Source organism: Anas acuta, chromosome Z (genome assembly GCF_963932015.1).
Source record: "Anas acuta chromosome Z, bAnaAcu1.1, whole genome shotgun sequence".
Lineage (NCBI taxonomy): Eukaryota > Metazoa > Chordata > Aves > Anseriformes > Anatidae > Anas > Anas acuta.
In genome coordinates this window covers 6,128,466-6,155,523 of record NC_089017.1, presented here as the reverse complement: position 1 = coordinate 6,155,523, position 27,058 = coordinate 6,128,466, and the positions used below count along the sequence as shown (strand labels likewise).

General features: G+C 44.4%; 2 protein-coding genes across 5 annotated transcripts in view; one reads left to right on the top strand and one right to left on the bottom strand.

Moving 5' to 3' along the window:
* Positions 1 to 912: 912 nt before the first annotated feature.
* Positions 913 to 13,102, bottom strand: ARHGEF39 (Rho guanine nucleotide exchange factor 39). Of its 3 annotated transcripts, XM_068666279.1 has the most exons (11): positions 13,005 to 13,024; positions 10,817 to 10,910; positions 10,123 to 10,282; positions 9,414 to 9,508; positions 8,885 to 9,005; positions 8,131 to 8,249; positions 6,455 to 6,525; positions 5,928 to 6,056; positions 2,365 to 2,594; positions 1,471 to 1,559; positions 913 to 1,272 (listed from the first exon to the last, which is right to left on the bottom strand). In XM_068666279.1, exons 2-11 carry the CDS (start codon positions 10,858 to 10,860, stop codon positions 1,257 to 1,259), a joined length of 1,074 nt encoding a protein of 357 aa, XP_068522380.1. In that variant the 5' UTR covers positions 10,861 to 10,910; positions 13,005 to 13,024; the 3' UTR covers positions 913 to 1,256. The 3 variants fall into 3 exon arrangements, with proteins under 3 accessions (XP_068522380.1, XP_068522383.1, XP_068522382.1); XM_068666282.1 differs by lacking the exon at positions 10,817 to 10,910 and having other exon boundaries at positions 13,005 to 13,102; XM_068666281.1 differs by lacking the exons at positions 10,817 to 10,910; positions 13,005 to 13,024 and adding an exon at positions 10,408 to 10,508.
* LOC137847775 (myosin-IIIb-like) overlaps positions 13,020 to 27,058 on the top strand; it is a 26,742-nt gene continuing 12,703 nt past the window's right edge. For both annotated transcript variants that reach the window (XM_068666275.1, XM_068666276.1), the window contains exons 1-15: positions 13,020 to 13,264; positions 13,343 to 13,408; positions 13,506 to 13,636; positions 16,523 to 16,625; positions 18,313 to 18,415; positions 18,880 to 19,036; positions 19,369 to 19,471; positions 19,662 to 19,790; positions 21,033 to 21,141; positions 22,379 to 22,495; positions 22,887 to 22,987; positions 23,422 to 23,508; positions 23,690 to 23,755; positions 24,067 to 24,180; positions 25,126 to 25,237. In XM_068666275.1, the coding sequence (XP_068522376.1) occupies positions 13,040 to 13,264; positions 13,343 to 13,408; positions 13,506 to 13,636; positions 16,523 to 16,625; positions 18,313 to 18,415; positions 18,880 to 19,036; positions 19,369 to 19,471; positions 19,662 to 19,790; positions 21,033 to 21,141; positions 22,379 to 22,495; positions 22,887 to 22,987; positions 23,422 to 23,508; positions 23,690 to 23,755; positions 24,067 to 24,180; positions 25,126 to 25,237 (1,723 nt within the window). In that variant the 5' untranslated portion in view covers positions 13,020 to 13,039. The remainder of the gene's footprint in view (positions 13,265 to 13,342; positions 13,409 to 13,505; positions 13,637 to 16,522; positions 16,626 to 18,312; positions 18,416 to 18,879; positions 19,037 to 19,368; positions 19,472 to 19,661; positions 19,791 to 21,032; positions 21,142 to 22,378; positions 22,496 to 22,886; positions 22,988 to 23,421; positions 23,509 to 23,689; positions 23,756 to 24,066; positions 24,181 to 25,125; positions 25,238 to 27,058) is intronic.

Genomic DNA, 27,058 nt, shown 5'->3' with positions numbered 1-27,058 from the left:
GCAAAAAATTGTTAGCAGCAGAACTTCTCAAGAGAATGATGCAACAGCAGATATGAAACTTAAAGTGCTGGCTTTGTCTGATTTGTTCTTGACAGTTGTAGCTGCAGCTTATGAGTGAAAAAGAAAAAAAAAAAACACCTTTCCAGAGACTGAACAATTTCTTATTTCTAATGACTTTGATATTGCACTCCTTGTAGTTGATGACCTAAAGTCTTGTTCAAACAGGTACTTTATCCTTAACGGACACTATGAACCAAGTGCTGTTGCTGCATAGCTTCCACATTATTAAAAGTCTGTGTTGAGGCTTCAGTATTTGATTCTCAAGAATGATAGCCTCGTGCTGCTGTCAGGTGGCTTTTCCTGTTCATAAACAACTTGAGTACATTAGCTGCGATCTGATGCCCCAAAATGATGACCATAGCCCTTTGCAAATTTCCAGAGCGCATTAGGAGCAGAGGTGCTGCCTGGGCATTTCAATGCAGTTTTGGTGTGATGAAGTTACTGCATAATTCGAAGGTAAAGGATAGTGTTTCACTTGTGTAGTCGCTTAGGATTCAGATTAGAAACGTGAACCCTGTTTGGTAAGCATCAGAGTATGTTACCTATTAATTCATTTTAGTTAATTCAGTAGAATAACTCTTTGTGTGGGATTGATGAGAAACAGAAGTACGATTTTAAGAACTGCACTGTTTTCACTTGATCTGCTCACTTGTCATTTTCTTAGAGAAAGAAAGGCAATAACTTACAAACTATTTTAGCTGAAAATTGAGGGCTATGAATGATTAAAATATGTCAGGGGAGGAAGATTGTGTGGCCCCCCTATGTTACCAAAAATCCAAAACACCCCCTCTGGTCAAAGGACTTATGAGCCTGAAGTAAGAGAAGGTAAATACACAAATGTGAAAATGCTGATTTAGAAAGATGGGTAGATAAAAAAACATTTAATAAAGGAAAGCACAGCAAGTTTTCTTCTAGTTGTCCTTAAGTTAACAATCAGGAGAAAAAGTATGGGAAATCTAGAAGCTTCTAAGCTAAATTGGGGGAAAGGCTTAATATAGATTCTTAATACACAAATTCTGAATGTATATACACATTTTTTTGCCATATCAGTAAGCTGACAAAGCATAATTTCACAGGCTTGGTGTGTAGTCGCTCTAAATGCAACTCTACTACTATTATGTCCTTGAACACATCCTAAAATTATGTAGCTTTCTATCAAGACGGATGGTTGTCCTGCCAGTTTGTTCTCAGATGGGTCAGGCTTTCAGACGCCTGTTGAGAAAAATGAAGGGAAAGTACACTGTTAATATATGAAGGCCGTTATTATTCCCTTGCATCCTGGCTGTCAGCCAGGTCTTCTCTATCAGCCTTATAAACACAGAACTGATTAAAATACCCATGTCCATATGATTGTCCATATGACTGCTCTACCCCCTCCTTCCTCTCCACCTCTGGAAGATAAAGGCCTACCTGACTGCAGCTTTGAGACTCTGATACCAGTCATTAACATCTTGCTGGTCACTGGACATCAACAACAGCGTCTTGTGTGGGAAGGAAAGCTGAAAGACAAACAGAATTTACTTGTTCCTGGATGCTGATTTCTACCGTTTTTTTGCCAATAGTTAGAGAAGTTTAGCATTGATACTGGGGGAAGCCAGTGTCCGGACAGTACAGAGCAAGTGCCAGACTTCCAGCTACAAATGTCAGCTTGGTTTGACTTGACAAGGTGTTTGGAAGTCGGCAATGCCAGCCTGCGTATGCTGTTCATCCGGTTTTCTGCCTTATTCCGAGCTGCCTCTAGAGGTCCTTCCACTACCACCAATGCAAATTCACACCTTAACTAAGAGTTCCTTTCCATGGCTTGCAAGGGGTGAGCCAATAGCCCCCCACGTGCTGCAACCTGGGAAGACCTGAACTTAAAACACCCACCTATGGCATTAGTCCCAGTCAGAGACCCTGCAGTCCCCAGGGAGTTGGATGCATGAGCAGTGTCCGTTGTGATAATACCACCTCTCTGCTTTTTCTGTTCTTCAGTTTTCTCTCACATTCCACGATCACTAATGCTGTGTATTGCCCATCATGTGGCTGTAGGGCTATTCCCAAAACATGTTCTTGGGTGAGGGCATGTCAGAATCTGATCAGACCCTCCTCACGTGACCTATGTGGAACAAGCAGCAGCCTGTACACGGTGCTCAGGAGGGCCCACACCAAAGGGAAAAAAAGACAGTCTACGTCACCCAAAAAGGATGAGCTTTTTGCATTTACCATTGTCACCACTTGTCGTCTCAGTCCTGCTGCTGCTGAGACAGCTAGAGACTTGCTTTGCAAGCCTGACCCCCTGATGTTGCTGCCAAGAATACTTACACTGAGGAGCCCTCCCTGGCTCTGTGTGTGGCCAAACACTTTATCCACCTCACACTGGTGAAGTGGGTAGACAGCCGTGCATGCAAATTTGTTCGAGTTTAGCAGGTGAAGTGGGTGGCAGGGTTTTGTTGCAACGAAGATATCAGAAAAAAGGAAGAACATCCTGCGCTTCAGTTCTTTTCCCTTGGAAGGCACCACCAAAAGCCAGCCTTCTCGGATATACCAGCGCCCTAAGCATGGAAGGAAAATAAAGACAGTTGCCAGACAATCATTGGCACAAGAAAAAGGATGTAAAACTACAAAAAAGAATACAATGAAGTACCCTGAGGCTACCAGGCTCTATATCCATTCCAGCCACCAGAAGGAGCTGAGCGTCAGCTGGAACCTGCTCATCAGCAACCATGACAAGCAGTGATCACCCAAAACTTTTAATATATGAGGAACAGACTTGAGTTCTTATAAAGCTAGTATGTCAATTAAGAGGATACTACTATATGCAGATCTGTTCAAAGAGGAAAAAAAACAAACTCATGTTTTCAAAATGGTATGCATACCTTTAAATTAGCATAAAATGTCAGAAAGCATACCGTAAACAGCCTTAAATTGTGTCACCCAATTGTTTGTCATTAACAGCAAAACAGAATTTAACCTAAACTTTGAACATTTATTATTTTCCCCAGTTTTGTTTGCTTGTGCATGCTAATTAAGATAAAATCATTTCAAAGATCATCTAACTATATACAGTTCTTTAGTAAACAAATAACAGAATGGAGATCACTGTAATGATAGACGCAAAGCAGACAAAATAAGGTATTAAATAAAAGGCTTGAATGGACAACTTTATTAACCTTCTCTTGTAGAATAGGGTTCAGTGTCACCTACACATGAAATGACCTGCAATTAAATTAATTAAAAGGTAGAAAAATCAGCAGGAAAATGTTAATAAAAAAAATGAAAAACCTAGATGTAGGCAGTAATAAAAGCAAAGGGCACCTACACAAAATTGAGTAATTAAAGCAATGCCTCTAACCCCAAGGATTATTGTACAAGGTGGCCATCAACTCATGGGAGTTATGAAGACACCTGCTAGTAACAAAATAATTTATAAAAATTTCAAAGCCAGAATATGGTATCTCCTGGTCTGGGAAACACTTCCCAGAAAACCTCAGCCATTTTTTTGTGCCATAGCATCTAGCTGAGCTAGTAAGTACATTTCACAGAGCAGCACAATATAAGTATGGATTGTCGTATCTGAATATGCTACAGCTACAAAATACAGAGGCAAGTGAATTGGTGCTTAGCTTACTCCGCAGTAACTATGCCTCTTATCTGAATAAGAAACTGAGGGAGAGGAAAGTGAGCTGAAGGGATCAGTTCAAATTTAAAAAACAAATGAAAGGAAGGGGGCAGCAGTGTGGGACTGGAAACTGTTTCCCTCAGACTAAGTAAACTGTGATCAAATTAGCATACAGATTGAGCAGAACTGTCCTGGAAGTCTTGTGATATGGATCCACTTTCAGGACACGTAATTTAGAAAATGCTTGTGAAAGAAGGGCAGGGAAGCTAGAGATGGCAGAACAGTGTGCTATGTTAAAAGGTGATTCTAGTTAAAATAGTTTTCACCCTACATACGGAAGGCAACAAGAAGAGCAGGGTCTCCTTACATTGGGAGCAGCAGACCTCAGTGATACCTGACTCCCAAACTCCAAACCACTTTTCCCTGCATTTTGTCTTTTCATGTCTTCCATCCTAGTAATAGGATGCAATCTTCAAAGTTCTGCAAAAGTTAGTTTGTTCCTGCAAAAGTGAAGTTGTTGAGCTGGCTCAAAACTAGCAATACCCAGTTGCCTGACACCCTCCCTTTCCCTCCCCCATTCCCAAACACACCCATTTTACTCCAGCTAACGGAAAACATAATCACAATTCTCTGTCTTAGAATCACAATTCTCTGTACTAGTATTAGTCCTAGTACATCTCTCAGAATATATGGAGACAAAAAAAGTAGATCTTAATCTTTCTAACAATGTCCCTCTCTGGTTTAACTATACTGGTTTATACATTTGTTTTTCCCTTGGGCTGATCTTATTAATTCTGTTACTCAAGGTAACTGAGTTATGTTTTTACTTATATACTGTCCTAATGTGTCCAGGCACCCCGACACACGCACAGTGCTTAGTATAAGCAGAGCACACCTGTGTTAGCTCTCTTTCAGCTAGCATCACCAAAAGGATTCTAAGCAGAACAGGAAACAGAATTGTAAATCAATCTGTGCATTGACTTAGCATCTTGAAGAATAATAATCCATGATAAATAGGCTTTTTTTCTACTTTCATCCCCAAATCCACCTGTAGAAAGTAAAAAGTACAACCGAATTCACAGATACCTGGAGGCACATCTTAGAAACCTTTACACACCATGACTTCAGTGCTCCAAGTGCCGCATTGTTTCTAGATGACCTTTGCAACAGCAGCATTTATTGAGGGTGTGCAGGCATGGGTGAAGCCTGAAGTGGCCATTTCATAATTGTTCAGACCAGTCACATTTCTCATAATGTTCCATATGTAGCTTGGAGCACTTCCCACCAGTCCAGGTTACCCAAAGCCCCATGCAGCCTGGCCTTGAGTATTGTCAGGGACGGGGCAGCCACAGCTTCTGTGGGCAGTCTGTTCCAGTGTCTCACTGCCCTCTGAGTAAAGAATTTCCTCCTAACATCTAATCTAGACCTACTCTCTTTTAATTTAAAGCCATCCCCCCTTGTTCTATCACACCAACCCCTGACAAGTAGTCCCTCCCCAGCTGTCCTGTAGCCCCCTTTAGGCACTGGCAGGCTGCTGTAAGGTCTCCCAAGAGCCTTCTCTCCTCCAGGCTGAACACCCCCAGCTCCCTCAGCCTGTCCCCACAGCAGATCCTGGCCTCTGGATCTGCTCTAACAGCTCCGTGTTCTTCTTGTGCTGGGGGCCCCAGAACTGGGTACAGGGTTCCAGGTGGGGTCTCATGAGAGCAGAGCAGAGGGGGACAATCCCCTCCCTGCCCTGCTGTGTTGGCGCAGCCCAGGACATGGCTGGCTTGCTGGGCTGCAGGCACACATTGACAGCTTATGTCCAGCTTCTCATCAACCAACACCCCTGAGTCCTTTTCCTTGGATCTGCTCTCAATGCATTCTCTTTCCAGACCCAAGTGCAGGATCTTGCACTTGGCCTTGTTGAAGTCATGAGGCTGAGGATGCTCCGGGCATGAAGAGTGCCCAGTCACATGGGATATCCTAAAGAAACCTTGTTATCCAATTAGATGATCTTACATGCCAATGCCTGTGACTTTATATATCTCAACTATCAGCACAAATACTGATTTCTGCCACGGCTTAACCCTTTTGGTAAGAGATGTTTCTTTTCATGTATAAGGTGTGAGCAGAAGTCTAGGGAATTTGCAACTCAAAATTAAAACAAAAACAATATATCCCTCAGGAACTGAGATGAAGGTAAGCCTACCTCCAGATAAAGGCAAGCCTATCTCCAGTTAACTTAACTGAGCAGAAGAAAAGCAGAGATGTCTATAAGACCCACCTGCAGTCAACAGCTGGGTCTTCCGTCCTTTGAGGAGCTTCTGAACACGAAGTAGCTGCAGTGAATTCTCTCTCTTACGAACAATGTCCTGGACCCATTGAGATACCTCAGAAGCAGATTTCACAGTCTCTGAAACAACAGCAGGTTATCACAAATGGGCATGTACTACTGCTCATCCAACTTGCTGTGAAAAGATAGATTAAATGAGGAAGCAAATATTTTAAAACAAGTATCAGTTAACAAGTTTATTCAATAATTTCAGCAGGAGATTGCAATAGAGGACCAACCCACTAGGTTTCCCAATCAGTCACTCTACATTTCTATTCCCTGTGTATTCTCAGGGGTACCTTCTGAGCAAGATTGTAAAGGAAAATAGTAATGCACTAGAAACCCAGATAAAGATTTTTCTTCCTGTAGAAACAGACAAAATATGCAAATTGAAATGCCAGCAAGGAAGCTAACACTGATCAAAATGCCAGCATTCACCAGAGAAATTAAAGCAGTAGCATTTACAGACAAAATCATACTTGTAAGTTTCTGGTACTCAGCACTGTCTGGGCTGGTGTTCTCCAGCAGGTCTCTCAGAAAATGCTTGTACCTAAGAGAGAAAGAGCAGTTTCATTTCACAAAGACACACCAGGAACAGCAGCATCCCCTGTTAGTGACAAAATGATGAATACTCCATCAGGAGATGGAGTACACACCTTTAAGTGGAACCAAGCAGTTTTTGTTAAGATTTCTTTGATCACATTCATTTTATGTTCAGATTTGTCAATTACATTATCCCACATATTTTATACATTTGCAAGCCTTTGGCGTTTCCTGGGGAGCTGGTAAGAACAATCTCACATATTACTTAAGTTCATGAGACTCTAGAAGTCTTCAACATTCACATAATGTCTTCAATAAAAAGACAAATTGAACTCTTTGAACTATTGTGTGTTTTTTTGTGTGTGAATAGAAGCATTCATACCATATGTTCTCTGCCCACACAAGAAAATAAAGGCATTTCAATAACTACCGGGAAACGCCTTTTTTCTTTTTTCCTCTCCAGTCTTTACCAGAAAGGATCAGATCTGTGCAAATGCTTTCTCCCAATAAAGCAAAACTATTTTCAGTCTGAAATGACAGAAGAAATACCACATGGAACAGATGCGTAAAATGGCAGAAGTCTTATGACCCGCAGCATGTGTAACAGAGTTCTGATGAAACTTCAATATGAAAGAGCTGATTAATGAAAAAATTAGACGTTCCATTAAAAAGCCACCATTTTTCCAAACAGTTGGACAGCAACAAATATACTGCTGTTTTATGTATTCAAATGAATGATCCGAAGAATTACAGTAATAATGAGAGCTTACATTTGTATCTGCCAAGCTGATTAAAAACATTGTATAAAGCTATCTGAAAAACTGCACTATGCTCATCCCCAGTTATTTTCAAAGAAGCAAGGCTCTCAATCTCCTAATCGTGCTTTAGCACAAATAAGACCATGATTAGAGAGCAGTTACTTGACTTACAGCAGGAGCATCCAGGTTCCCAGCAAACTACCCAGGCTCTGTATCACCCTCATACCCTCCCCAAAAAAGGGTAGCCACTGAGTGCATGCAGCACTCTTGTCATGCAGTCAGCATGCCTCTTCAAAGGACACCACAAGCAGAATGCAGTAATCCAGACTGGATCTGTCCAGGCTCAGACAGCTGTGACAGGCACCAAATATGAGGAAAGCATGCAGTCAGACCCAATAACCATACATGGGGGGGGGAGTTCCCCTGACTTCATTAATCTTATCTCTCTCTAAAAGCAACCATCCACAAGAAGAGTCGCAATGCTCCACATCAGCAATGTGCACAAAAGCAAAGCAAGACCTTCTCTAGCTGAAAGCAGCACTTCCGCAGTGCTTTAGACAGCCTGCTTTTGTTTAGGTCCCAACTTCAGTCACGTATTGAGATGCCAGACAGCCTTCACTTGAATTCTACCTGACAGCTAGTTGAAGATCTTAAGAGCTTAAGAGCCAGAGCTGAACACAGCTACCCCTCTGCATCATTTTCCATCTACATACACCAATTCCACTTCACAAGCACATCTTCAGGACGGTTTCACTGCAATCTATATGCTCCAGCTTGGAGATATATGCTATTAACAAGATACTGTTATGTGCCTTTTTCCCTTCTCATACTAACACCTTGAATTGCTTGCTTACTGTTGCAATCTCTGCAGAGGCAAAGGAAGCAAATCCTCTAGCTTCTTTCCTTGAAACTGAGGTCGAGTCTCTTGGAGCTTCTTAAAGCGTCGAAATGACTTATTTTTCCTCAGCTGCTCCTGTGTGCAGCAGAAAAGGCATATTGCTTTGAGAGTACAGAAATAAACATGCACTGACAAGAACCGCAAGTCAGGTGGTTTAAACTCCAGATACAGCTTTCAGGACTTTGAAATAAAGATCCATCTTTCTGAAATTTCTTGGGAGATAGACCATATGTGGAAAGGTAAGCAGGAAGGAAAACAATTTCATCTGAATTTCATCTGCTGTAGAAAAAAAAATGGGAATGAAAAAGGAAATCCCACCATTATGATACTCTTAGTGGTAGTGGGAAAGACTGGAAGACCTGGTAACTCTCCAGAAAGAGACCACTGTCCCATAGTGTTACCACTGCAAACTCTCCAGGCTTGCCAGTCAGGAAAGAGAGGGAGTTTAAACAGAACTCTCTGAGAAAGCTCTGCTTAGTGTGCGTGCACACACACTCACACACAAAACATGCTTCAAAAATTTGAAGCGCTATATAGAGAGGTTCTCACTACTCTCTATTATGACCAAAAGACTGAAAGAACAGCAGCAGCCCAGAAAAAGGAAGACAACTGACCACTCCAGACACAGAATTAAGTAAAGGGAAGGATGTAGTTGTTTCAAAGAATTGAGAAACAGAAGAGAAATCAGGAAGAGTAAAGGAGGTATTTACCTTCAAGGTTTTATTTGCCTGTTCCAAGTTCTCGGCATAGTGGCCATAAAGCTCCAATTTCTGACAGAAATTTTCTAACCCCAGTCCTAAATTTCCTCTCTCCAGGTGAAGCGACAGAACCCTGCGCACAAGGAGGAAAGAGAGATAGGCAGGGGTACGTTATTGATACAATTTTCCCAGCTCCATTTGGTCCACTCCTATGCTGACCTTCATTTGTCAGTTTCTACCTTACACCTGGCTTCTGTTCAGAATATCTGCTTGGTGACCGGAGTGAGCTACAGAAAACAATACATAAAAATACCATACAGTAGTCTTACTGCACTTAAACCACTACGCAGAGAACAATGGGGTATCCAGATAAGTGGATGCAGATCAGCAGTTTCCTGTGTATTTCAGCAAGTGTCATCAAGGCTAGCAGTGTTAGAAGTGAATGCCTGTCTCACAAGATGTTAGCTTTATCCCCTGAAGTCTTACTTTGTCGTTCTCTCCATATCATTATGGGAGTAATTGCATCAGTCTGCTCACTTACTGGCTGGCTGAATATATGGATTCCAGGGGTCCAAATATGGTTTCCATTACAGCAGGTTTAAGCGTCCCTTTGGCCTTTAAAATTGTCACGAAGAACTAAGAAGGAAAGAGAGAGAATTTCAAACAGCTATGATTCACAGGTCACTCAAAGGTCATTCTTAGCACACAGCAGAAGCAAGAAGTTGCAGCCTAGACACTTGAGCTCCAAAAGATATCAGATATCATGGGCACCCACCTAAAATACCTATCACCAGATGTAAGCCATCTTGTTAACTTTGACCATAACTGTAAACACATGGAGCAGCACTACATTGACTGAGTGAGTCTGTTTCAGTATTCCTAGATGCATCTGTTTTTAACAACCTGGTTTGTAATCTATCTTTGTCTCCACTGTGCTCCTATGTTTCATACATCGTAAGCATCTTAAGCCAAGTTCCCTGTACAATCAAAACTTTAAAACTTTGACTGGGTGAGGACCAAAGCCAAGGGGACAGAAAACACAAGCTAGGTGATGTTGCAGAGGAAGTAAAAGACAGAAGAAAAAAAAAAAAAAAAAAACACCTTTCAGCCTCCGCAATGTGAAAATGTGAAGAGCCGGCTGCTTGCTGTAGAGAAGCATCAGTCCTGCTCTGTGACCCTTCCCCACAACACCAGAAATAAGTATGTGCTGCCTGAAGGTACCAATATACCAGAGGGGCCCAGACACTCACTGTAATCACCAAATCCAGCTGCTCAAGGTATTTGTGCTCAGTTTCCAGCAGCTCCTTGGCGGTCCGGCTGCGTTTTCTCTCCCAGCGAGCCCTCTGCTCTTCCACAATGTCTGCTCCAGCCATAAGTAGCAGGGGTGAGCCACTCATGGTGGTCTCAGAGCTGGCAAACAGAAAGATAACCACTCCTGAGAGCCGAGAGATGGACACACAGCAAACACGCAACCTGGGCCATGGGGTAGGATTCTGAGCTCTGTGCTTTACTGTGGAAGGAGGGAAGCCAGTTACCAGTAATGGTCATTAACAGTTTCCTTCTGCGTTCTTATTTGTGCTACAGCAGCCCTCCATCAACCAGAGGAACAGACTGCAAACAGTCGGACCAGACTGCAAACACAAGATAAGTAGTACATTACAATGTATCTGTAAGCGAATCTCAAGCATACAATCCCACCCGCTTTCCTCACCCACAAGCCACTGCTTCCTGTGCTTCATCCAACTCTTCACATATAATTCTCAATAAACCCACGGAAGTTGGTGGGTGAAAGACGTACTGTGCATAGGAGCAGAAAACAGCCCTAAAATGTTTGTTGGGGGAGGAGGATAAATGGAGGGCAGGCACGGAAAGGGAGGGTGTAGAGTGAAAGCGCACTCTTGTTCATTTTCCCCTGGAGGATCCCCCAAAAAGTGAGTAGCTTGCATTGTTATTTTCCAACAGCAGTTTGTGGTTTTGGAGATGAGCATCTGCTGTGAATCACACCATCCACAACTGGCTTCACTGCTGTTCTTCTCTTCTGCAAAAGTATCAAAGCTACATTAAACAGAGAAACAGCTTCTTTTATCACCTTCTCTCAGAGAAAGATGCATGCACTACCAGAGCATTGCTTAACTCTTGCTCTTTCTTTTGATGAGAAGGCAGAGCAGCCTGTTGCACACCTGCCACAGCATGAAGTCTGTGGTTTCTGGGGAAGTTTGCCTCCCTGTATTGAGCTACCTTCACAAGAGTTCTGGCTCACACACTTTCAAGCTGCACTAGCACAGAAAGGTAAGTTGTCTGCGAGAAGTGAATCTGTCAAATACAGTCTTCCAGTGACACTTCAGATACCTGAATCAATAAAACAAAAGTTTTGCACAAAAACAGTATGGAGTCTCATTTAGTATGTTCACAAAAGTCCAGATAGCTGAGAGACACGCAATATTTTCTAGTAGCAAGAATTTCTCCAGAGGTTTATTCTCGCATTTTTTCAGAAAACAACCACAAGCCTAGCTGTGGCCAGGCCATTGTCAAGACCGGACACTGCTAATAGCTGGAGAAGTAGCACTAAGCTACAGCTTAGCATTAGCGTGTTGTTGCAAAGTACTCACAAAAAAAGCAGGCTAAGATGCTACCATTCAAAGAGTATTTTTAGCTAGCGTAAATTGCAGTCCCGACTGTGAACTCTTTAACTTTTGCAGCCAACTTTCTGAAAAAAGAAAACAAAACACCAGAACAACAAATCCACACCACGTTTGACCATCTCTCTATTTTAATATATTAAATTCTGACTCTTTCAAATCTATTGGGTGAGAGTTGTCTGGAACCTCTGGGTAGACTATAAATTACTTCACATACAAGCAATCTAAGTACATCAGCTTGTTTCTTTCTCGTCAAACTCAGAATAGAAGCTATTGAATAGATGTTTTTTGTTTTTTTTTTTTATAGAATCAACTATTTCATGATGCTCTGCTAACATTCAGTGACGTTTCTACCTTTATTATTTATAACATCCTCAAAAAAACAAAAAAAGATCTCCCTTTGTTATCTCACACCAGCCACTCTTCATATTTCTCTGAAATGTCAGCAGCCTAGTGGGTTGGATCCAAGGGCCACAAGGTCTTTGCAACCTGTCTCCAAGGACAGTGACATTCCCAGGTGCTTGTGCTCCACACACCCCATTTTCTTACTGCTGCACCTCCACCAGCTAGGAACCTGTGGGGTTTTTTTTGTTGGTTTTGTTTTGTTTTTTAACGTTTAAAAGAGGTTGAGGAGTCCTGGCAGGCCATCTTGCAGTTAGGACTAATTGCGAGTCCCACGAGCTGCAGAGCAGAGCATTCCTCATGCAGCTCACAGGATCCCTCGATTTGGGCTCCTTCTGTAGATTAGGGTGAGCTCGTGCCTGCCTGCAGCCCCTCTGGAACCTCTTAGAGAGCCCCTTTGTATCTGACTCCGTCCCTCGAGGGCCTGGGAAGCTGCAGTACTGTGCTACTGACCTCTTCCTGGCCTGGCCAGGACAGCACCAGGGTGAGATGCTCCAGCCTTTGCCCACTACCACCGGGCAGCATTCATCTCGGACACCTTCAGGGCACCCAAGGGTGCGTTGCTCCACAGCCTCAGGCACCTCTGTGGCACCCAAGGGCTCCTCACCCTCCTCCAGCTCCCTGTTTTCACGGGTTTTGACTTACTTGTGGTCACCTCCATCCTTCTGCTCACCACGAAGACAAGTCAGGAAGACTGGAAGAGGCTGCGGGAAGGCACCCCCTCGAAGAAACCTTGTGTTTCTCCACCCCACACCTTCACCACTTTCTGCAGACTCACAGCCCTGCGCATACCCCAGTGAAACACCACGGGTTACTCTTATCTCCACTCTCCTTCTGCTCACGGTTTGGAGCCGAAGCCCCCATTTTGACACCAGGACGGGGGCGATCCTACAGCCGAGCTGCAGCTGGCTGACAGACCCCGAGGGGCTTGGGGCCACTTTTGTCCCACAGCTCGCCCCACAGACCCTCGGGGGCTCGCCCCACAGCACCCCCGAGGGCTCTCAGCGCCCCCATTCCCTCAGCGAGCCCCCGTCCCCTCATGGCTCCCGTCCCCGTCCCCCCTCGCCTCACGCGGCCCCGCCGCCCGTTACCTGCCCCAGCCCCGCGGCCGCCGCCCCGCGTTCAAATGGCGGCCCCGCCTCACAGGGCGGCCCCGGGGCGGAGCGGTGGCAGCGGCGGGGAGGGACGAGCCGAGCCGGGACGGCTCCGGGGAGCGGGGAGCGGCATGATGCCTCCCGGGGAGCTGCAGCAGCCGGCCGGCTCGATGGGGAACCTGGCGGCGCTGGCGGAGCTGGACGAGGCGTCGCTGCTGCAGGGGCTGCGGGAGCGGTTCCTGAGGCAGCAGGTCTACGTGAGTGCGGCCGGGGGCCGGGGCGGGGGGCCGGGGCGGCGGGGCGCTGGGCTCACGGCTCTCCCTTCTCGCCGCCAGACCGATGTGGGGGACATCCTCATCGCCCTCAACCCCTTCCAGCCCCTGCAGCTCTATGGCAGAGAGGTGAGTGGAGCGCCCCGCACTGGGAGCCCCTTCCAGGGGTGGCTGGCTCCTCGCCCCTTCCCTCCTCAAGGCCCCCTTGTTTCTTCCCCACACGCAGGTCTCCGAGCAGTACCGGTGCCACGATGAGGGCTCGCTGCCTCCACACATCTTCGCCGTGGCTGACCGGGCCTACCACGCCATGCTGGGCCGCCGGGGAGCCCGTCCGCAGAGCCAGTGCATCGTCATCAGGTGAGGCGCAGGCACCAACACAGCCCTCGAGGGCATGAAGGAGCCCGGCACAGGTGGGAGACACAAGCAGGGAGCAGCTGACGGGGGCTTGGGTGCTGCCACCAGGCTCCGGCAGCAGTTGTCCCGTCAGAATTTGGTACGAAGCTCATCTTGAAAGCTTCTGGTGAGTCAAAACCCATCTCCGTTCGCAGCACGTCTTTGTTCGCCATCTCGGTGCTTTCCAGGCAGGAAAGCAGATTGCAATCAAAGGTGTGTGGCAAACGAAGGTGGGTTTTGTGGAGCAACTCGGCTGCCGGTGCTGGTAACGCAGCTAAATGTGTTGGGTCTGAAGGGGTCTGTTCTGTTGGGCGTGTTGGAAAGGTTAACCAGCTCTATCGGGTTGCTTTTCTTTGGCGAAACAACTCGCAGTGTAACTTGTGTAATAAAGGTTGTAAATCATGGAGCAGACCTGTTTTTACAAGGTAGCATTTCCCATAAATAACCGAAGAAGGAAGAAAGAAAAGAAGTTTCTTTGCTGTAAGACCGTTGAGAATCTGGTCAGGGAAAATCATATGGCCGTGGGAAGCTATATACACAAAAAGGAAAAAAGATGAGCTCTTGTAACCCCGCAGTGTCCCCATATAATGAGCATTTCACTCCATGATGTCACTGTTGTTTTTTGCTGAAACTGGAGGGCAGCAGACAGCATCAGTGCAGAGAAAGTTTCAAAGAGCATCACCTAGCAGAGAAAGCCTCAAAACACCAGCAAACTCTCTGTTCTCGTGATGGTAGAGGATAGTTTAAATGTCATCTGAGTTGAAATGTCAATTGCTAGCTATTTGATTTAATATTTCCTGCTTTATGCGGGACTTCTGCTCACTTTCATTCAATGTGGTATGGAAAGAACTTACTGAATCACTGGTGAGCATTGTAGCGGGACTGAGAGCTGATGTTGAGTTCCAGCCCCGCTCATTTCTTTAGCTTGCAAGCCATCCATGCCTGTGCTTTACATGTAGCAATCTCAGAAACGCTAGTGGGCATGGTGGCCACAGAGTCAGTAGGTAGAAGATTTGTGCTTAGGAATGGAGAAAAGTCATAGATTGTCTCGGGAGATGGAAGACAGAACAACCTGTAGGCGTTTCCCAGGAAGAGAGCAGTCTCATTTTTTCCTGACAACAGTTTGTGGTGTCAAAGATGACAGCCTGAGCTACTGCCATGCATCTTGCAATTCTATTAACCAGTCTGTGCTACTATAACAGGAAGTTCATGGTTTTACTATCTGCAAGTGGTAAAACAGTTGGTAATGAGATTACCTGGTTCGAGCAAAGTTTGGGTGATGAGGTGGAAGTTCTTCCTGTTAGATCACAGTTTATCAGAACAGCATGGGGATGCACTATGTTCTACTGTTCTTTGTGCTTCAGGTGCCTTCTGGTGAGAAATACCCATCTATAGCCAGGCATGAACCTTTATGCTTTTCTCTGGGAAGCAAATATTGCCTTCCTGCCCGTCGTGTTCTCTATTTGGTCTCTCTTGGTCTCCCCAACTTCCTCTCGGAGCTCTGGATGTCAGGTTTCAGAGGTTACAAGTGATGTTGAACACAACAGCTGCCCCCAGGTGATAAAAGCTCGTTGCAACCAAGTTGTCCTGTGCTGCAAATTCTACTGGCTTGTCTTTCCTTCCCGCTGATGTTATTCACAGCCTCAGTATGCTGTGGTGCAACACGTGGGTCTCTGGGAGATGACTTTGCTTTTTTTTTCACAGCCTTGGGCAGTTACACACCCACAGCTGGAGAGTGTGTTTACAGGCCCTGGCAGATTTACTGCTCTTGCTGGAGTGTGCAGGAGTGAGCTTGAACTGCGGGAGTATTGACAGACAGTGCTTCTGCGGAGGAAGGAAGTCACTGAAAAAGATCATCTTATATATTAGGCAGGGGTTCTGTCCGGATTGCTTATTTCTCAACTGGAAAGTGGTTTTGTTTGTCTGTATTCAGATAATGATGGCCTGATCGGTGCTTGTGATCAGGTAGGTATCTGTCATAGAATCTGAGGTATTCAGCAGCCTATGATACGTAGCTGATCACAAGCCTCGAGTCACTGGGAGCTACAGAGCAGAGAAGCCACACCTGATACTCAAAGGTCTTACGTGTAAACAGAGACCTGCCCTCATAAATACCTGCAGAATTTCCTACTTTTTTTTTTTTTTTTTACTGCATATGCTGCATGTGTTTTCTGCCAATATGATGCCATCAGTCAAGGACACATTGCCTCATTGACTGTACATTTCCCCCTCCCAGTAGTCGGGAAGCTGTGCTTCCCAAGTGCTACTTGTTTGTCTTAGAGGTGGAGGTGTTGGGCGTATGTGATGCCAGGATGACGTGCAACGCTGCTGCTGTAGGTGTGACGGCAGCGCTGCAGAGGTAGACCAGCTTTATCAATGGGCTGCAGCGTGTGTATGTGTAAAGAGCCCAAGATTTGAGATTGTTGCAGTATTGCATGATCAGTACTCAGTTCTGGATATAAGATGGATGGGGCAAATCTCTTTGTAGAAAGAAAAAGCTGTCAACCTCAGCGTATGTGGAGGAGTCAGAACACTTTTGAAGGAGGTGTTCTCCAGAGCTTAGGTATGTTTTCAGTAAGAAGGAGATCAAATTGACTGTCCTGTGCACTCCACCCAGAAGTGACAGCTTGGAGTACGTCTGTACTCCCTGGTAGATGGAGAAAAATTCTTCTGGGGGGGTATCAGAACCTTGTGGAACCCACTGTTTGTATTCATACGCAGCATAACTAAAAAAGTTGTTTAGCTCTTGGATTGCAGATCACTATCCCAGAAGATGGGGCACCAAGACATGAGGGTTAGAGCATTTGTACTTTATGGCTGCTGGACTTCCCTTTATTTTTTTCTTGGCAGTGGAGAAAGCGGTGCAGGGAAAACAGAGAGTACAAAGCTACTGTTGCAGCACATAATGAACCTATGCAAAGGCAACTCGCAGCTGGAGCAGCAGATCCTTCAGGTAGGTCATTGCCGGGTGGTGCTTGCGGATGCAGAAGCAACATTGCTGCAGGGCAGCTTGCACGAGGCACCAGAAGCCTCCTGATGAATCACCACTGGAAACGGCAGCAAATCATAAGACACATTATAAGAAAATAATGGGTAAGGATGATGAAATTGCTGACCACAAGTTAGCAGAGTTGGTAGGGTCAGTAATTCTGTTTGCTGGGAATGTAGTGGTTTGATTCTTAAATGGCAGAAAACTATTGTGATCGTTTAGCATGTTTGCTGTTACAAGGGATTAGGGGCTTTTTCTCTGAATCATTTCCTGTTTGAGGTAGAACAGGGAGTTTTATTGGAAGAATGAAGTCTTGGTTTAATGAAACACAGGGATGGAGAATCCACACAGCCTTCAGTAACCTCTCATTGGCTTGTTATACTTACTGTCAGGCACATACATGCTAACTGTCTGACTTAATCTTTTCTATTTTCATATACTTTTGCTAGCTGATTTTGAAACATATTTGTCTCTGGTCTTAAGTATTTCCACTTGACTTGCTCCCCGAGGAGTTTTTATTTTGAGCAAATCATATCCTAGCCTTCCATGTGATAGATTAAGTGGAATAAGTTCTTGGACTGTTTCGTTTTAAAGCCTGTGTTTCAGGTTTCTTGTAGACTCAAATAAATTGTTCTGTATTGTTGCATATTATTTCAGTTTAGTGACATCTGTGGTAGATCTGAGGTGAATGCCTGGGCTGTGTTCTCTCTTGTAGGAGCATGACATTTCTATGCCTGCTGGTTCTGCTTAGGGGTGGCACAGGCCGTACTGCTGAGCTGTTTCTGACTTTAGCAGGTTTAGGAAGCAGGATAGCTGTGTTTGCTCAACATTGTGCCTGGCCTGATGAGCCCTGATGGGCTTGATTGGCAATGCTTGTAACCAGCCTGTATTTGTTCTATTAACAACAAAGTTTACATCAGTTCAGGTGAAGTGCCACTGGGGCATGTAGAGGTGACTGTGAAGAGTCATTTTCACTGTAGTCATCTTACTTGGTTCCTGTAGATATATTCAAAGACTAGGTTAGCTCTTTGGGGATTACTGTGTCACGCTGTAAAGCTGTGTTCTGCAGGTTACCCAGCAGGTGCCCCAAGTCACCATTCTTCCAGCCAGCAGGCATTCTTTGCTCAATTATGGAAAAATTGTCATTTGAACTTGTTTGTATATGGTTTGCCAGGCTGGTCTTACTGTTCTCTTAGTTTCTTTGTAATTCACTGTCCTGATCCTTATGCTGGCTACAAATGTCATTAGGTAATTTATCATGATTACATTCAGTAAGTGCCATATTTACTTTGCTTATTGCTATAGTCTAGCAGTAAATTATCTATAAGTGCCACATCAGATGCACTGGAGAAGTTTGTTATACCAACAATGTCTTTTAACAAATAAGTGGATGGTCTTACTGAGAGCAAGTAAGACCATAATTCAGTTCAATTGTGCTTATTTTCAGTAATTTCATGCTGCTTATGCTTTGTCATATTTGGCTCTTGCAGGTTTTTTTTCCAAGATATGAGAAAATAAGTGCATATGGGCAGAGTGGTTCTTATTCCATTGAAACAGTAAACAGCAAATGCTGAAGTTAAGCTTTTTCAAACAAGTTGGATTGAGTCACTTAATTTGAAGAGTGCTTGTTCTATCTGTATACCTCTTACAGGTAAATCCATTGCTTGAAGCTTTTGGCAATGCCCAGACTGTGATGAATGACAACAGTAGCCGCTTTGGAAAATACATACAGCTGCGTTTCCAGAACAATACAGGTAAAGTCAAGGGCAATATTTGAAATTACTGCTCGGTTAGGCACTGGAGGGAATGGACTGAGTAGCCAGAACTTAAGGAGGGTGAAACTTCATTACCTGATTCTCTGTGGGAATCGTATGCAAGTAAGAAAAGTAACAACAGTAATCATGGCTTTAAGATGGGTCTGGATGCTGTGGGAGTTTGGGAAGGATATGGGAATGATGGTGCAGGTGAGGTATCAGTAATGCTCAGTGGTGCCTGAAGTTTTGGTTGTTTTTAAAGGAGGTGAGCAGATTTAATATGGGAAGCATGGAGAAGCCCACTTCCAGAGTGATGGGCAGCCTAGAGGGTGTCGTACACACGTACACAAGATAGTTATTTTAGACAACTCCATGCTCCTGTCACTAAAGTAGAGATGTGGGGCAGCTCAGTCAGCCTGATGTCTCCAAGTGCAAAGTTTACCCTGTTGCCTTCTTGTGTGCAGTGCGAGGTGCAAAGCTGAGCGAATATTTGTTAGAGAAGTCACGGGTAGTGCAACACGATACTGGCGAGAGGAATTTTCATATCTTCTACTACATGTTTGCTGGACTGTCTTCAGAAGAAAAGGAGATGTATGGGCTGTTGGATCCTTCACTCTACAGGTACTTCCAACCCTGGTTTAGTCTTCATGGTGGGGGATAGAAGGGGAAGCAGCAAAACGGAGCCTATTATTCTGCCAGTGGGGGTAGAGCCTGATACAGGTAAACAACTGAATGGAAGCAAGAGTGGGGTCTGAATGGAACTACATGAAGAGATCTTATGGATTATCATGAAAACTGGTAGGTCTGTAGTCTCTTCTTTGTTGCATCACCTTGGAAAAGTTTCCTTGCCTTTCACATCTTCACTGCTGCTGACCTGCTTTGTTTGTTTGGGGTAGGACTGACTTGCTATGCTGATTGCATGATGATTTTGTATGGGGTATGCACTTTCTCAGGTACATAAGTGGACAGTTTGGTACAGAGGACGTAGCTCGGCGCTGGAAGCAGAAATACCAAGAGGTGTGCAATGCCCTTGACATGGTGGGCTTCCAAGAACAGGTCAGTTTGGGGATCTCTATGTTTCTGAGTTTTCTATGGTGTTTCCAAACTACCTGAATCTCAGACTTTGTGTAGAGCCTTTTCCCACAGGCTGCCCGTGCCTTTCCTTCACCTCTTCACCATCTGGGTACTCCATGTGTTGTATGTTATATAGTAGTAGGTTTTCAGTCACCCCTCTTGTGTGTTTTAGGAACAAGTGGACATGCAGGCAATCTTGGCTGGTGTCTTGTCTCTGGGCAACGTGACCTTCGAGCCTCCAGAGAGCAATGGGTCTCTAAAAATGAGTGAAGCCTCCCGGGGATGGCTGAAGGCTGCAGCGGTGAGTCACAAGAAGAGCTGACAGACACTTCAAAGATATGATGCTGGTCCCCACTGGCAGTGTAATTGCAGGAGCTGCTCCTGCCAGAGATGGCAGAGGATGTTTCTGCCTGTTAGTACGAGGACTTCTGAAGAAAAAATTGTTTTCAAGTATGGCCCCGTGCCTGCCTTTGTGTTTATTGCTATGTGGTCAATCCAAAGAGACAATTTCCAGCTTCTCATTCTTGTTTATCTAGGACCAGTGTTTTGCATGTGTTGATATTACATGTGCCTTGTTGACTTCACATAATGTAAAGTTTTTAAAAATCAAATTCCTTATGTTACTAAGTGTAATGCATTGGAGAAATTCGGGTTTGCAGTTCCTGAACACTAGCTTTGTACTTTAACACAAATCCTGGCCACTTTAACTGCTATTATTTTTGTTGATAGTCCTGAATTAAACTTTCTACTACCTTGCGTAAAATTGTTATCAGATTAAAAAGTATATATTCCCCACGACTGTCCCATTTCTACGGTACGGGATGCATACATTATACCACTTTGTTAACAATATGGAACAGAAAAATGTAGTATATTTGTGCTTTTTCTCTGTCTTTTGATTTTGTCTCTTTGAAAGCCCAGCAACCTTGGTTTTGTGTTTCACTCTCATCTCCTTGCCTGTATTCCTCCTACACCATACCTGAAACAACCACATACATCTGTTCAGCAGCCAACTTCTTTCTGCCTGTCTTTTTAAAACCTGCTCCTTGTTTTTTTTTGTTGTTGTTTTTTTTTTTTTCCCACAGGAGGGGAATTCCTGTCAGAGTAATTACTGAGGAGTTCAGTTATATCTGTTTGTTTCCTGGTTCTTTTGGGTTCACGTGACTGATGTCTGCTGCAGCTCAGACACCTCAGCACTATGCACAGTCACCTTGGTGTGGTGCTATTCAATAAGTCATTAAACCATTCAGCAGGGACTGGTGTGGCTCCCAGAGAATGTGACAGGTGACAGCACTGGGAGATCAAAATGGAAAGTAGAGGGAGTGCAAGAGTGATCTTACTGCACGGGATAACACACATCTCAGAGCATGCATTTGACAGGTGCTGCAAGATGTTAACAGTAATGCTTATTTTACAGTTTAGTTCAAAGGCCTTAACTGAAGTCATGGCCCCATTATACTGGGTGTTCTACAGACGTATATACAATCCCCATATGTAGAATATAGGTTCGGTATTGACTCCTTGTCTATTTCTTCTCTCCCAGGGTCAGTTTGGAGTCCAGGAGGATGAACTGTTGAAATGCCTCATTTGCACAATGTCAGTGACCCGAGGAGAGCAGATTCAGCGTTTTCACACCCAGCAGCAGGCAGAAGGTAAGAAACATAATTAATTACAGATGTGCTGGCTTTAAAGACTGACTCATATTTGATGGAAGGGCGTCCCTACAGATGTGCAATATCCTGGGAACAAGGATGTCTGTCTGTGACGCTTCCTCGTGCCATTTGCACAGAGGCAAGTATCTGCTCAGTTTCAGATACTTGTTTCACTCAAGTATCAGTGCGTATCTGCTCAGTTTCTTACTGATGCCTAGGACCATGAATGCTGCTTTTGTTTGACCTCCAGAAGACTGCAGAGGTTAAATGAGAAATGAAAGAATTATCCTTGCTTTCTCTGTGATTCAGCCTAGAAGAAAACTGTAATTGTCTGCGCAAGAGAGAGGAAGGCTACTGCTGCAGAGTGCTGACAGTGCGCAGAGCTTTAGGTAATAGTTGGAGAAATAACTGAGAGAATCAGTGAGATGGAGCAGTTTCATGGAAGGAGTTAGATGAAAGGGAAGCATGTTAAAGTAACAATTGCATTTATTATTTTCCCTTTCAATAGGAAAAAATATAATAATCCAAGATAATCTTCACAAAAAGGTTCAGTTAAAAGATTTTTTTAAAATCAACATAAAATCCCAGCTTTTCTAGATTATTTCTTAAAAAATGGACAAAAAAAAGTGAAAACAGATAATTATCTATTTATGTTTCCCAAATTTCTTCTCCTACATCTATCTAGGCAATAAAATAACATCTTTCAGGAGGTGCCTGTTGATTTAGTCTCCCTCTTCTTACAATATCAGCAAATTTTTCATAACTTGCATCTTCCTCTTGCCCACTGTGTTTCAACACTTTTGGTAACAGCTATCAGCTAGGAGAAATTTCAAGTGTTTGCAGCAGAACCATTCAATTTCCTAAGAACAACTTGTATCCTCTAGCTTGTTTAATCTTGACAGGATCCTCACCCATTTGATGAGCAGCAGGGAAAGCAAGTCTCTGGATATTCTAAAAAGTGGGGATGAACATTTTCCATTGTGTATGGTATCACAAGTGCCCTAGTATGCCATGTCTGATCTTCTAGAAAGATTGTGAAGACTTCAGACTGGAAGAGCTCTCTGTGAGCTTGCAGAAGGCTGAGATGATCAGGCAGATACCTAATGTTTAGCTGTTCTTTAAAATAGCTTCATAAAGCACAAGACGTTGTTACTAGAGGTGAACGTATTGAGCCAGCTTGTGTGCCATATTCCCTACTCTCCTCAGAACCCTTCAGTGTATTTTTCTCTCTGTGCAGATGCTCGGGACTCCATTGCAAAGGTGGCATATGGCCGAGTATTTGGCTGGATTGTTTCCAAGATCAATGAGCTGTTGGCTGAGAACGTGGATCCTGAAGTAGAGCTGAGGGAGATAGGTGAGTTCTGCCTTCTTTGCTCCTTCTGTCCTCAAACATGCATTCCTCAGCCATGACAAAGGATAGATGCCATGTGAGCTGTTGAAGGGATTGTATGTAGGGCTCCAGTTTCAAAAGCACAATTGTGCTGGAGATGCTAGTGAGCAGCATGAAGTCTGTAGTTCTAGCAATCTGAAGCAACTGTGAGTCTGCAGTTTGGGGCACTCTGGCTTTGCAGAGGAGCTGGGGGTTGGAGTGGGTCTTCTCCAAACTGGTTGTCCAAGAGGAGTTATAGGAGGGCTGCCACTAGCTACTTGGCCAGGGGTTCGTGTGCCACAAGAGCTGTGATAGGAGATCTGGTTGTGTGTTGGGGTCTGCAGGCTCCATGGTGTGCTCATTTCCCCTCTTTTAGGTATCTTGGATATTTTTGGGTTTGAAAACTTTGCAGTGAATCGTTTCGAACAGCTCTGCATAAACTTGGCCAATGAGCAGCTGCAGCACTTCTTCAACCATGTAAGTATGCTGTGGGTGATCTCTCCCTGAGGCAGGGAAAGCAGAACACTGATCTACCTAGCATATGAAGGAGAACTTGGTAGAAAACAGGTCTGTTGCCTAGAAGGCAACAGCAGGGTTGAAAGCAGCAGCCTTCTCTGCTGTGGCAGAAGAGCCAATGGTACAGGGAGAGTATGATTAGAAAGATCAAGCAATAACCAGAGTTGGCAGAGCAGGGATGCTTAGACTCTGAGAAGTGCTTTAGCTCTATGCAGCACCACCAGTGAGTGACAAACTTATGGATGAGCATGCAGAACAGTGGCTTCATCTTGGGCCTCTGACGCCATGGGTAAGAGAGCCATGCCTCTGTCCTCTGCTCAAGGTCAGAAGGAAGATGTTCAGGATGGTCTAACTAAGTTTGCTGGGGGCTCTAACCTCTGTTTTCTCTGTCCCAGCACATTTTCCAGCTGGAGCAGGCTGCCTACAGGGCGGAAGAACTGTCTTGGGAGACTATCACATTCAACAATAACGAACCTATTCTGGTGAGTGAGAGAGGACTGACGGAACAGAGTTGCTCCATTCAGCCAAGACGGGAGTGTGCTCTTTCCATCTCACAAGGAGGAGATGCATCTGGGAAAGACCTTTTCAAAGCGTGGTGTAGGTGACAGTGGATACCCTGTACTGCTTTAGGTATATATAATCTCTCTCTCTTTTTCCCTACAGAATCTGCTCCTGGCCAAGCCACTTGGGCTGCTGTCTCTTCTGGATGAGCAGAGTGCATTCCCTCAGGTATGCATGGGATATGGGACAGAAAAAATGATGTGGGGAATGTAACAATAAGTCTGTAGGCTGAAGAGAAAACTCTGTGTAGGTGTGTGAAATAGCAAGGTGAGTAGAGGGGTCCCTATGTGTATCTGATGGAACAGGACAGTTATATCAGGGACAGTCCAATAATAATGGCATCCCTGTGGAGAGTCAGAGAGAGCACGAAACTGCTGCAGAGCCAAGGCTACTTCCAGTACTTTGTTTTGCTTCCTTATGCCCTGATCATGTCTCTGTTGCAGCCGTATAGTTTGATTATGAAATCTGCTTTCTTGCAGGCAACTGATAAGACATTTGTGGATAAGCTAAACAGCAGTTTTAAAGGGAATTTACACTTCCAGCCGGCCCGAGGACGTGTTTTGGGCTTCAGCATCATTCACTATGCTGGGAAGGTAGGTACTGTTTGTGGGAAGAATGCTTACATAGTGTAGGAAGGGGGGAAATGAGATGCTTGACAAATAAGGCTTTGAATTCCCTGGGAGCTGCCTCCTAGGATTCCTTGGAAGCTCTTTAGAAGTGGGACTTCCTCTGAGAAGCATATGGCATTAAAAGAATCTGTCACATTCATCATCAGTCTATTGGAGCTGAAATCTTAGTCCTTTAGAAAGAAAAAGCCCTACATCCACAGCCCTGGAGGCAAGTCTGATGGCTTTGCCTTAACCTGTTGTTGTCCAGACTGCAGCTGTCAGTATTGCAAACACTGAGGAACACAGTGAGAGCAACCAGGTAATCAATATTTTGATGGAGGCGCTTATTAATATGCATAGTTGTTAATTAAGCAGATAGGTTTTTAGGACTATTTCATGTAGCCTTACTGCTACAGCTTTGAAAGCATTGGCCCAAATACATCAAATTGATTTGACCTAATTTTTGGAGCAGGGTCAGAGATGAAAATCAGGTCATTCTAATATGTAATTTAGTAATCTGAGCTGTTGACTATGTTGTTACTTGTGACATTCATTATTACAAACATTAACACTAGCATAGAAAGGGGAGTGGCAAACCGGAGATGAGAAAGGAAGGGAGCAAGAGAAACATTACAGACAGGATGGCAGCCTTTTCAAAAGGAAGAGGGTTTAAGCAAGGAAAAGAGTGAAGCATTAACCAAAAGCAAATGAGACTTCAAAATCAAGGAAAGCTGAACAAGAAAAGGTAAATGTCTCAGTGTTGTTGTCTCCTGTGGTTCTAATGCCCTTCTAATGCATCTGAAGGGGATATATGTGCTCTAACAGAACTCACCTTCAGGCCACTGTGCATTCTGATTAACAGTTGCTCCTGGCAAGCTGTGGAGGTGGCTTTCACAGCAAGCTTGTGAGCACCATTGCCCTTTTCCCTAGGTACAATACACTGCTGATGGCTTTCTAGAGAAGAACAGAGACACCTTGCCAGCTAATGTCCGTGGGCTCTTCATCAACAGCATCACCCCCTTGCTCAGTATGCTGTTCACAGGCAAGTCCCTCTGTTGTTATAGGGAGTCCAACATGAATTGTGGTTCTCCTTGGCAAGAGCTAAGTGTAGGGATGAGTCTTGTGTGCTACAAATGTTTTTCAGAGCTGACAGCCTCAGTGAGATTCTGGGAAGGCTGCAGCCTGGAGTAGGGCTGCTGGCATATACGGAGCTGTCTGAGCTGTTCTTTTCCCCTTGGTACATGGGCATTATAGCAGGAACATCCAGAGGGGTTCCTCCTGTGGAATTGAAGGAATGTTGCATATACATAGTTCTGACCACAGGCCTGACCATCTTTACAGCCACTAGTTACAGCCGAGCCTGGTCTTTCCAGGCATCCAGGTTTTGGTTGATTGCTGTCTTTGCTGCAGCAGGATGTTAGTCTTCCTGTCAGCAATACCTCCTGAGATCGCTCTGGTAGATTTTCTAACCTGCACCATTTGTTTTGACCATGTCTGGAAAGCAAGGAAAGTTGAATCCTTTCCCAGAGATATAGCCACTGCTTAGATGCTCTGTTCTTGTCTAGAAATGAAGCTGGACAAAGCCATAGCTCCTAACTATTCACATGGTAAATAAACTGGTGTTGAGACAGTGCAAACAATGGGGGTAGAGAAGATCATTTTTTAAAAAAAATTAAGGTATAACTTGTTAAAAAAAAATGAGGTTGTGTGCATTATTTCTCTCCTGCCACTATACTCCCACTTTTCCAGTTACTGGTAAGTCCTCAGAGTCTCCAAAACTTCTGAGAAAGTACAGGTTTAAAGAAAAGTCAGGTAGATGCTTGCTTGTAATTTGTCTGAATACAGTGCTGCTGCTGCAACTTTTTTTTTTTTTTTGATCCTGTTCATAGAATCATGGAAGTTGGAAGGGACCCATAAGCATCAATGAGTCCAACTTCTGGCTTCACACAGGACCACCAAAAATTCAGACCATGAGTCTGAGAGCATTGTCCAAATGCTTCTTGAACTCCATCAGGCTCAGTGCTGTGACTGTACTGGGTCTGGCTGGGATGTTAACTTTCTCTGCAGCAGCCCATACAATGCCGTGCTCTGCACTTGTAGCCAGAACAGCAGTGTTATCACACCAGCGTTGTGTTTGCTGCTGAGCAGTGCTGGCACAGCATCAGGCCTCTCTAACCCTCGTAGGGGGTGGGCAAAAAAGTGAGAAAAGAAACATAACCAGGGCAGCTGACATAAACCAACCAAAGGGATATTCCATACCATGTGGTGTCACACTCAGCAATAAAAGGAGGAAACAGGAAGAAGAAGGGGGGGTGGGATCTCGTTGTGAAAATGTCAGGCCTCCTCCCGAATACCGGCTACATGTGTTGAAGCCCTGCTTCAAGGACGTGGTCAAGCATCGCTCATTTGTGGGAATTAGAGAGTAATTTCTTTCCTCTGCACTTCCACATAGCCTTTAGTTGTTTTCTTTTGCTGTTTGTTTTTTTTTTTTCCTTTCCCCCTTCCTTTTCCCCTTTCATTTTTTTTCCCTTCAGTTAAATTGCTTAGTTAATAATAATCTTTCTTTAATAATTATTTTTTTCTCGCTAGTTAAATTATCTTTATCTCAACTCGTGAGTTGTTTTTTACTTTACTTCTTCCCCTCCTCATCTAAGGAGGGGGAGTGAGAGAGCGGTTGTGGTGTTCAGCTGCCTAGCACAGTAAAACCACCACAGTGACCACTGCCCGGGGGAGCCTGTCCCAGTGCCCAACCACCGTTTCAGTGAAGAATCTTTTCTGTCCAACCTGAATCTCCACTGATGCAGGGTCCTGAAAGTTCTAAAAATCTGAAAGTTCATAAACCTGTTCTCAGTGCAGATTATTT